Genomic DNA, 12,210 nt, shown 5'->3' with positions numbered 1-12,210 from the left:
CCAAAAATTCTTAAATACGTTTAAGACAAAATGTAATTTACATAATAGGTCATTTTCTGATAACACCTTCCCTTTAAGATGAGTAATTCAGAGCCATAGGAAAAAAGTATTATGAACTCCATGTGGCTGCTAATCCACATTGTGAATATTATAGTGCTTGCAAATGTTTAAGAGACCTGCCTGTAAAGTGCCATTTACCTACATACAGTAGCTAGCTTATCAGCCTCAATGGCTCAGGTCTCAGGTATTAGCTGACCAGAGATGACCATCTGTAGACAAATCTGTTTTAGCCTTTCCAGTACAGAGCAGGGCTCTGGTAAATTACATAAATGGCATCTCAGAGACATTATTCTGTATTTTGAATGAGCTGTTATCAGACTACTGATAAAGAAAGACAATTCAAGCTGATTACAATCTTCAGTACATTAGGGCAAGCACTAAATCTCGCACAATTGTTTATGACCCGCTGTGAAATATAGGCATCCTTGACATCCTTCACACTCCTTAGTCACAGCGGACTGATTCCAGACCTCTGGCCTTTCGACATACTGCACATTGCTCTGAATAACTCTATTGACCATTGTATTATGGTTTAAGTCCTGGTCAGCAAAGATTCTGCAGTTTGTTCTTTTTTTCCATTTGAAAATCTGCTTTGTAATTTGATTTCAGTGTCATAAAAGCGTGTGTTTGTTCACATTGTAATTAATCGTAAAACATTATAGAATCATTTCAGATAGTAAAAAAAGCTTGATTTTTAGCATGTTACAGAAAAGCAACTAAATTGATTGTATAGGTGAGAACAGCCATCTGTACAAGGTTTGCACATAGTAAGCACACATAGCGTTTTTAGCCGCGAGGAGAGCAATGCAGGTGTTTGCACAGCTGGGAGTGTGTTTAAACACATGCTGGGCTCTGAAAACAACTCCTGGAGGTCCTTTTACATGCAAATAAAGATGATTAAGTGTCAATGGCCATTAATGGCCATTAACACTTTATGCAAATAGATCGCTAAATCTTTCAGTCTTTGGGAAGATTATCTTTGCATGTAAAAGGGCCTTTAGGCTGCTTTCACACTGGTGTGAAAATTGCACAAGATTTGTCCATTGCAACACCCAATGTTTTCAATGGGACCGGAGGAACCATCGTGAGGTCTCCCATTGAAAGCAATGTAAACAATGGGTAGCGCTCCAGAGGGTGGATATATTAGAGGTTGCTAAATTTAATTGAAAAGGAAAGCACTCACCCGACGTTACTGGATAGCCCCTATGGGGTCCCGGTATGTCTAAGATCCAGGATCACGTGTAGCACTAATAAATCCCAGGTCACTCTGGAAGATCAGATTGTAATACACCGGTCAATTATGGCATCCCTTCAGGAGAGCATCGTGGTATGGTTCCAGGTATACACAGTAGCCGGGGAAATATGAATTTATTTTTCCACATGCAACATGTTTCAACTTTAAAAAAAAGGCCTCTCAAGCATAAATTATGCTTGAGAAAGGCTTTTTATTAAAGCCGAAACGCGTCACATGTGGATAAATAAATTGTCATATCTACCCTGTTGCCATGTCTGTGATACCTTTCCTGTCTGGGATTCAGGGTTGCTGGGGAAAAGGCACCCCTGTGAGTAAGTGCTTGCCTGTATACCTCTCACCTATTACATACACTGGAGCGCTAGTATTTTTTACTATTTGTCAGTACTTATTGAAAACAAGGTGAGAAACTCTGTGATCCTCCACCATGGCTGACAGCTAAGACAGGAGGATTGCTCTTTCCTCAAAGTGACTGTTTTAACATGAAAACTCCGCGCATCTTCAGGGAATTTACATGGTGGGGAGCACGATATGGGGGGTGGGGTTCACGGCTTCACATTGTGCTCGCCAGTGTGAAGTTAGCCTAATGATTCTTTGAAATGTGCTATCCCAGAAAATCAGGTTAATTCCCAAAGCCTATCGTTTTAAGCATACCCTAAAAATATATTTTTTAGGGAGCCCCACCATAATCTCTCTCTTCTCCATTAACCCTATTTTACATTCCTCCTAAGTACCAGACCCCTTTCTTCCATCTGTATCATTCCACACCCAGTATACCCTAATACACTTCATATCTGTAAATACTTAAATAGCAGCTTCTTAGAATTGCAGATTATTATTTTATCTATGTTGGTACTATAGTTTATAAATAAAGATTAGTAGTAATGAATATAACTACAATCCAAGCTAATTAATATATTTGGCTGCATTTATTTCTTGCTGATTCTGTTCTTTAGCTTCTGTTATTTTGCCAGTATTTCTGACAAAGCATATAGTATTGCCTCTTATCATTTTGTTGCTTCTCTCCCAGTGTAAACATTTGCAGGAAATCCAAGTAGTTAGCTACATTTAGAATCTTTCCCTTCACTACATGCTAACTAAACTTATTGTCAATTCTTTAAATCTTCTTAGAATTGCAGTAAAGTTTCTCGACATCTCTGGTGTATCTGACAGGATACAGCACAGAAAACTGCTACTTACTGGATTTATTTGTTATATCTTTCTGCTTAACTGACCAACAGTTCATTGGCCAGATCTTTTTATAGTCATGTGCTTTTACTGGAAACCTTAAGGACATTATGTAACACTTTATTTGTACTTTAACGATGAATCAGCTTAAATTAATGTTAAGTGAAAGACAGGACAATTCTGTATAATGCCTATTAGGGCATATATATATATATATATATATATATATATATATATATATATATATATATATATGTGTGTGTGTGTGTGTGTATATATGTGTGTGTGTGTGTGTGTGTGTGAGCCTGATGCATTTAGCAGAGTACAGAAGCACATGGAATTCTTGTGACTTTTGTATAGCCTGCTGTACCATAGGGTGCTGACAACATACCAGGCCACAATCATGAACACGGGGGGTCCCAAATGTCCCTAAATGAATGGAGTGGTAGTGATGCATGTGCACTACTGTTCCATTTAGTTTTATCCATCAAGCATTTGTCCTTGGCTATCTCCTAGAAATGAATGGGAGTGTTAGTGTGCATACTTGAGACCATAGTTCCATTCATTCAAGGACACTTCTTGTGAGCAATGGGGAACCCAGCATTTGTACTGCCACTGATCAAATACTTATCACCCACCCCCTGGTTAATAGGTTAGTTTTGTGGAACTTTATCTTTAACTTGTAACTTATAGGTTAGTTTTGTGGAACTACATCTTTAACTTGCCTCCATATGGTTTCATATACTGATTACTTCTCTTTAAATCTAACATTAAAGTACCTTAACATGTGAAATAAAGACTTTGATATTTTTAAATTGTTACAATTAAATCAAAATTGCTATGTAGTGTGAATTACAAAAAGTCGGTCTTCTATTATTCTTGAACTTAAATGAGCCTAGTTGTGCAGTGATACAAAAGCTTTCTTAAAAAAAAATATATTTAAAGAGGATTATCCCATCAAAAATATTTATCACTTATGCACAAGATAGGTGATAAGTGACTTATCGTAGAAGGTCCAACCACTGACACACAGAGATCATGAGAATGGTGCTGCCTAAATCAACCTAATGAATGGAGTAGAAAAGCACATGCATGCCCACCACTTCATTTACTGTCTATGGTGATAGCCATCACTTGCTCTATCTCAGTTCCATAGAAGTGAATAAAGCGGTGGCAATGCATGTGCGCCACTGCTCCATTCGCTATTATTCTTTGTGAGTTGTCATATATTACACTGATTTTATCCCTAGATGTACATCATCCACTTGACTATTTCAGAATGTTTAACCTTGCATAAAAAGTCTCTTCATGCGCATAGGCCTATTGATATACATGGTGGCCATAGTCCTGGTAGATACAGTTCCTGATCATGTGCATGAGTCCTAAGCTAGCTAACAAGTTCTGCAACTTTTTTTTGTTGTGCACCTTTACTCTAAAAATGACATTAATTTCTACAGACATCAATGGGAATTCACACTGTTTTGATACAAAACTGCATCATTAACAAGCTTTAGTCAGGAGGAAAAAAAGATCATGCATTTGACACTCACTAAGGTTGTATGATATACTTTAGTTTTAAGTTCTCTCAGAAGTCTGTTTACAGTAACCTCAAATAAGGTTACTGTCTATGATGCTTATTATGTGTATGAAAACACTTCCCATATCATTAGTATTTTATACAGTAGAAAAAATGTGGCTCAATTTACAGTATATGCTTGTCTTAATTGTTAGGAACACAATATTTACTGCCTAAAAGAATAATATGGATCATAAAGTTCAGGCATTGTGTGAGAACTGAATATTGCTGCGGCTGCAAAACTGAAAAAAATTGGTAATTTTGATTTTTCTTTATTTTTGAAGGAGTTGGGCCTTGTTATCACCGGCACATTGCCTGTATTCAATGTGACAGGAGACAGAAAAGAAAATAAAGTAAGTTTTACAAATCAATGTCTTATTATTTAAGGGCACCACTCTGTTAGCATAAGTCTGGACCTTGAAAACAAGGGCCTAAGACACCAATTATAATTTGTTATTATAAAAGGTTGACACTATTTAACATACTTCTAATTTTGCAATTACATAACTTTGCAATTTACCCACTAGTCTATGGACCAGTCTGAGGGGAAAATAGACTTATAATACCTTTATTATAACATCACTCACCTCCTTATGGAGGTGTTTCAGTTTTGATGGATATAATAATTTATGATAAAAGCAGGCAAGATGTAAAAAATCTACCTGAAAATATGTTCCTAATTTCCTTTTCGGATTATACCTACTGTAGCCTTGAACACAGAGGATTTACATACTGCAAAAGTTAGCTTGCTTTATGACTCCATGGGGGTATAATTCATAGCAACACATATTTAAGCTCATCCCTGCTAGTTTAGAGACTTTTATTACACAGACTTACCAGTGCTGCATTCACAGCTTGGAGAACTCATATGTTAAAAGTACATTGTTAGTAGTGAAGGAGATGATGAGATGATATGTGTGCTACTTGAAACAGACATTTAAGTGTTACAAATTTCACTTGATCATTGCAAATTTTTTATTATATTTTTGAACAAAGTATAAAACAATTGGTGAGTAACCATACAGAAGATAAGTTTCCTTAAATTGTCTGCACTGGGAGCATTACAGACAAGGTAAAGGCCTGGCCACGGCCATACTGTAACAGGTGATAAAAAGTGAGGGAGAGAAAGGGAGGGAAACCAAGGGGGAGAAGGAGAACCTTTTTTAACTGAGCCACACAAAAAAGAAGGGGTAGTGTACGAGGCAGTGGGGCTCTGTCTAAGGGGTTAATTAGTTCATTACAGGAAGATCAAAAATCTGCTATTTTGCAAAGGAAGGGTGTAGTCCACCCATAGGGTCCATACTCAGGAATTACTTGTGTCAGTCAAGAACTATTAATATTAGTTTCTCATGGATTATATACCAGTTCATTCATCTCTTTACTTTGGAAGAGTTTGCCACAATTGGGCAATGATTTGTTTAGTAGCTAGAAAAAAAAGGAGAACACTCTCTGTGAGTCTGGGGGACTGTTTGCAATATGTTTATTGAGTAGGGCTTCCAATGGGTTTTTGTGTATGTTGCAACCTGTTACAGAATAAATTAGTGAGTAGACTCTGATTCATAATCTTTTAACTCAAGGGCAGGAACACCAGATATGATTTATGTTATTGGGGATGGGCATTCACAAAAACAATTAGAGGGGTATCCTGATACCACATGGGATAAGCCGGTGGGGACAAAATACCTGCAGAATAGGACTTTAAAAGAGGTCTCAAGCATTAGTGTATTCCCAGCACTTTTATTAGTCGACTCCTAAATCTGGGACCAGTCGTCATTGGTGAGGCTTCTTTATATATCTGTCTCCCACTGATAGACATATGACAGCTGTGTGTAGTGGAAGTAGTGGATGAGTTGAGTTGTAAATATTAAAAAAAGCTCAGAGGAAGGTACGTTATGGTTATTTTGTTGGGTGAGAAATTAGGTCGTACCTTCCAAGGAATGTAAGTGGTATATTTTGGTGAGACCACTACCTGTCAAAGCTTGAAAGGTGTAGGGAAGCCATTACTTATTTGGAATAGAGGATTTCATAGAAAGGACATACAAGGTAAATGTTGGGAGATCAGTCTACCTGAATATTTGATGGAGACCCAGATTTTAAGAGAATGTCTTATGATGGAGTTAGTAATAAGGGGTCTGTGTATCGGTGTGGTCCACAAGATTGAGTCAATAGTGGGAGGATAGATTTCAGGGGCCTCTATGGTAAACCAAAGAGAGTCATAGATTTTTGAGTGAAGGAGAGCTAGTTGAACTTTTTGGGATGCTTGGTAATATTTAAAAATGTTTGGAATGCCTAGACCTCTAAAGAGATATACTAGTTTGGGAAGAAATGTCATTTTTAGGAATTCACTCTCCCTATGGGCTGAGTCACACGGGCGCATCGGCACCCGTGTTACTGCAGGTAGGAGATGGCCGTACCTCAAGACGGACGTCTCTCTGCAGCTTCATTGACGGTCATGTGTTCTTTCATCAGCGCTGCAGAGAGTCGTCCGTCTTGAGGTACGGCCGTTTTCTAACTGTCAGTCACACGGGTGCATCGGCGCCGGTGTACGGGTGCCGATGCACCCGTTTGACTGAGCCCTATCCGTGAAATTTGATAGCGACTCCAATTTTCTAAAAATAGTCCAAATTTACAGAGAAGAGAAGGGCAGTTCCGGGCATATTGTAATGTCTAATAATTTGTTAGACAAACACCAAAGTATGCCATCGATCCAGATAATCAAAGAGAAGTTTGATTGAATGTGATAGACTTGGTGTGGGGGTAGGGTAAGATTAAAGTCTTTTGATTTTGCATTGTTGTTTGTTAAACCTGAAAGTAATTCAAACCTGGACTACTGGCATTCTACTAGTCAATCAGGAATAAAAGTGTGGGGACAGGGCACTAACACTAGAATATCATCTGCGAATACACAATTTGTTGCGGATTTGAATGGCTAAACTAAAAAGAAGATGGGATAAAGGGTAATCCTGCCATGTGTCCTGGAGAATAGGAATGGTGTCTGAAGAGAAACCCTTATAGCAACTAAAAGCTTTAAGCCAGGTATATAACGCTTATAGCCATGTGAGAAATTCAGTAGGGAAGTTCCAATGATTAAGTACCAAGAATAGGTATCAAACGCTTTATATATGTTTAGAGAAAGCAACATGGCAGGGATGCCCCTAGAGCAACGTGTGTGTGTGACATGGTGAATATTGTCTGGGGCCTGACATCCTGCAACAAACTCTACCTGATCTCTTTCAATCATTAAGCAGAGAGCAATACTTAAGCATGATGCTAAGATCTTAGTGATGAGTTTTTGATCATTAAGAATTAAAAATTCACTCTGTTAATATGATTAGGAATTAATATTAAGGTTCCTTCATGTAATATATAAAACTTTTCATGCATTGTGCATGCAGTAATGGCTCTTTTTTCTGAAGGCTGGGCCAATATACAGCCCATTGTACCACACCATATCAAGTAATTGTCTAAAATAACTACAATATACTTGTAGTAGGGCAAAAATTTACTTTCTTGATAGGTGGCATTTTATGATATTAACACACTTAATATTACTGAGCTCTTTTAGTTATACCCATTCTACTGTTAAGGAAATATTACAACTGTGTATCCCTTTAAGAACATACTCTAGTAATTTGTAATAATTACTACTGTATGTATAATATAGTGGTACATTAGTAATTTGTATCCTTAAAATGGCCACATTAATAATACAGAGATGGATACATATTCTGACTGCGTAGCATATAATTTACTTATGTATACAATAATTAAATACTATTAATTATATCCAATACTATATAAAAAATACATATCAGATATTTTGAAACATTTAACAACATAAAAAATCAGGGCATTAGATCTACCACTTTCCTACAAATGATACCCCAAGAGGAGTTAGGGCATACTTAAAGATGAGCAGAGGCTAGTTTCATCACACTGATATGTTGGCTATAGATGCTGTTCATATGGCAGCAAAGAGCAGATTTTCCTGGAGATGTAATACAAATGCCATTAGGCCAAAAGTGAAAAAGGAAAAAGTGTTCAGATGGGTGAACACTCAACAATGATAGGATACAATGGTGAATGATTATCACAAAAAAGCATAGTAGCTGTTTCACGGTAAAAGGGCAAGCAACTTCAATTACCTTTGCTAAAACTCCCACATTAGACTTTACAAATTGGTGATTTACAATATTCCAGGCACCCATTGCATCAGATCTACATAAATCATACCAGAGTAATTAAACTCTTTTTATCTTAATTATTAGTGAAGGTAAACATTAAGATGTATTCAGACAGGCAAAATCTGCCTCTAATTTGAGTTTAATCAGAAATCCACATTGGAAATCCATGCAGTTAAATTCTTGCATTCCACAATCAATGTTGATTGCAGCATGTAAGCAGTCAACAGAGGGAGTGAGCTCCCTCTGTGATGTCATTGGCCCTTCACCATCCAATTGCTTAGGGACAATAGGATGCCATGGCAGTTTGACACCTGACAATAGTCTTTGTCTGCTATGGTTTGCTTGTCATGTCAAAGTACACTTTGTAAAAAAAAATAATCAAGCAATTCGAAGGATTTGTTGTTTTGCTGCAAAACTTGGCATGCAGTTACATCTCAGGCAGATATGCAAATGATTAGAGTTGTGGCATTAGATAAATGGTCTTGCCACCTGAGGCCCTAAAAGTGATTTTAGCCTTGTGATTGAATCCTTGGCCTATAAAAAGGCCCTGAGAGGCAACTTGTGTATAGTGGATCTCTTTTTCCACTTATGTAGAGCTTGTTGACCACTAGACATGGCTCTACTATACAATTAGGCCTTAGTCAGACGGGCGTTTTTTCGCGCGATTTGCGGATCGCATGACGGATGCGCATCCGCAAATCGCGTGACCGGGGGCCAAAAATCACCCGAAAATCTGCTCCTAGCCCTGTTTCATTAGAAATGTGCCGGAGCTGTCCAGCGCATTGCATTCAATGGAGCCGGCAATACAGCCGGCTCCCTTGAAAGCAATGCGCTGCGGGCGAGTGCGGGATGAATTGTCGGGAAGGGCTTAAATATATAAGCCCTTCCCTGCAATTCATCCAGAAATGTGTTAAAATAAAAAAAAGATATATACTCACCTTGTCCCGGCAGCCGGAGTTCAGCGCGGCTGGCCTGCAGTGGGTGTGAAGGGGGTGTGAGTCAAACACCCACTGCAGGCCGGCCGGGCTGTATTGCCGGCTCCATTGAATTCAATGGGCAAACATCGTTCTTCTCTGCCATAGCTGTTACAGCTGTGGCAGAGAAGAATGATTTGTCTTCTATATGTTCTCAATGGGGTCGGCGCTGTTGCTGCCGGCCCCATTGAGCGCATATAGAGAAGAGAACAGGAATCGCAGATCGCAGATAGGTGCGATCTGCGATTTCTGTTCTATAATTTATCGGACGAGCGCATAAAAAGCGCTCATGTGTCCGATACCATTGCAAAGCAATGGTTTTAAAAAATCGCCGGACGTATGCGCATGCGCAAATCGGGCGAAAAAACGCCCGTCTGACTGAGGCCTCAGATAGATTATTGTTGCTAATTACTTCAGAAAGTGTGTTGATCCAGGGATTATTCTAATTGCCAGATTGGAGTTAGGAAGGAATTTTTCTCCCATAAATCAGGAAAATTGGCTTCTGCCTCTGTTTCTTTTTCTTCTTCTGGATCAACATTGGGAGAGAAATTGGCTGAACTGGATGGACATTTGTCTTTTTTGGCCTAGCATACTATGGAACACTTCTATGTACATTGCAGTCACTTCTATGCAGTGTAGCATCCTGTCTGATACTTATCAGGCACCATCTTGATGCTGAGATTTGTCCTTACATTCACTGTTCTGTGCTATCAATCCCATGATGCCTCAGCACAACATCACATGAGCAACTAGAACTTGTACTATCTTTGCCTTTTATATTCACCTAAATATGGCACATACTGTAAGTATAAACTATAACTGTGTGACAAAACCATCTGATCGTCAGCAGTAACTGTGATAGGACTGTCTGTGTCCCCCATTAAAAAGATTGTGTGGTAGGGTCTATTACACAGGGATTATGCACACTGAAAAACTGACAAATTTGAAAATGCATAAAGCCAAGTAAATATCAGGTGGTCAGAATAAGATCACATGACTCCCCCAAAGAGTAGGACTCCTGTAAATTTCAGACAGAAAGGAGTAACTAAACAAGGTAATAGTAGCCAAATTATATATACTGGGGGACTACTTACAGAATGAATGAAAATAAATTACCGGAGTGGCTCTTTAACAGATGTTCACCTATTTTTGGCTATGCAGTGTATCGGTATAAGATACCCACTGAAAATTTAAGTGAATCTTAGAGTATATCTATGTTTTTGTTATGCTTTCAAATCTGCTAGTCATCTGTTTGCAGTTCTCTCCTCTTGCTCCTGCTTTAGAAAAATAAACCACTGTGGTTTTAGACATGAGACATTATCCCTATGACAGAGAAGTTCGGTCATTTTTTATCATGGCACGCAATATTCTGTACCGTAAACTGAAATCTAGCATGTGAAATCTCATTGTTGATTTCTAGTGGTTATTGATGGTGCTTTTAAACTACCCACAGTATAAATCTTAGAATCATTATTAAAGCATTTGTTTTATTAGACTTTCTAATCTCAGAAGGGAAAATCACTCTGGGCTTCCTGACAAAAGTCCATGTAATATAAACTTGGCCACACACATTAGATATTTTTTATTGGTTCCATGGGACCAAAAGAAAACTCTAATGTTTAATTGAAGTCTGGGGGAAAATACAATCAATAAGCCTTATTTATGTAGGAAGTATATTAACGTTCAGCTACTTACATCATTATTATCATTTATGATGAACCCCAGGAGTTATGTAACCTTTTTCAGATACTATGATGCATTAATATCCTGTTAGTTACTAAAGTTTATGATCTTCAATCTATTCACAGCTAGCTTTTTTAATGTGATCTAAACTAGTATGTTGTCTTTTTTTGTGCCTTATGTTTTCAGAACCAATTAATACTTGGTGTTATGGGCGTAGATGTTTCTTTAAAAGATATTAAAAGGCTCACTCCCAGATTTACAGTAAGTTCTTTTACATCCTGCTTTACATCTTTTAATATACTGCGTACAATACTGTTTAATATTTATTTTAGTCTGTTAAGTACCATGTGTATTATTTGTCTATGTCTCCTGTGCTGTTAAATCTGACAGGTGAAAAGATACATTTTATTTGCATGTAGAAGTATGCCATTAGGCTACATAACAGACATGAAGTACAGCTAAACTACTGTGTAGTCTAAAGAAAACCACAAGAATTTTCTATAGGTATAGAAATTAATTAAAAATAATTACGGATATCTCTAAGGTAAAATGGCTATTTTTAATGCATACTGTAGGTTTTCCAGTTTTTATCATTTCCACATAAGTAAATCTAATATATTAGGAATCAGCAGCACATGTATAAAGTGCAGTAATATGTTTCCAATTTAATTCCATACATTTTTCCTCAGCTCTGTCCTAACGGATATTATTTTGCTCTTGACCCTAATGGTTATGTTCTGCTCCATCCAAATCTTCAACCAAAGGTATGAATGTATATGTTAAACTACAAAAAAACTGTAAATATTATTTTATGTAACTGTAACCAATATTTAACAGTGAGCAATGCAACTTTATATTTAATAATTATTTTTGTTTAATATGAGTAATGCAAATTCAATCTAAAAAAAAGGAATAAAAAATACCAGTACTAGCAAACTAACTAAATGTAACAAAAAATAATATGTGAAAATAAAAATAACTAAAATAAACATGGACACACTTAATTTTTATTTTTGAAAATGGTATCAAACTACTGATTTTTTTCTACTAGGAACCCTAAAGTGAATTCAGGCTACCAATACACTTTAAAGTTGTTGTAAATATTGTTATACAACAGAATTCCTTTTATAATGTGTGCTGTGTTAACTTGGTAAAAAAAACATACGAAAGGAGACTGTAGCACTCTCAAACTCTACACAACATGGTTTTAATATACTATTTAATTTTATCTAAATGAGAACAATTTTGGTGATCATCAAGATCTTTTCCATTTGATATGACTTTTCAAGTCAT

The 12,210-nt window shown here is 37.2% G+C and overlaps 1 protein-coding gene across 1 annotated transcript in view; it reads left to right on the top strand.

Moving 5' to 3' along the window:
* The window catches only part of CACNA2D1 (calcium voltage-gated channel auxiliary subunit alpha2delta 1), a 640,389-nt gene that overhangs the window by 521,023 nt on the left and 107,156 nt on the right, over positions 1-12,210 (top strand). The window contains exons 16-18 of the mRNA XM_066592011.1: positions 4,361-4,429; positions 11,104-11,178; positions 11,607-11,681. Coding sequence (XP_066448108.1) covers positions 4,361-4,429; positions 11,104-11,178; positions 11,607-11,681 — 219 coding nt within the window. The remainder of the gene's footprint in view (positions 1-4,360; positions 4,430-11,103; positions 11,179-11,606; positions 11,682-12,210) is intronic.

The sequence above is a fragment of the Eleutherodactylus coqui genome, chromosome 2, assembly GCF_035609145.1.
Source record: "Eleutherodactylus coqui strain aEleCoq1 chromosome 2, aEleCoq1.hap1, whole genome shotgun sequence".
NCBI classification, from domain to species: Eukaryota; Metazoa; Chordata; class Amphibia; order Anura; family Eleutherodactylidae; genus Eleutherodactylus; species Eleutherodactylus coqui.
The sequence above is the reverse complement of the archived record's forward strand: the minus strand, read 5'-3'. Positions and strand labels throughout refer to the sequence as shown.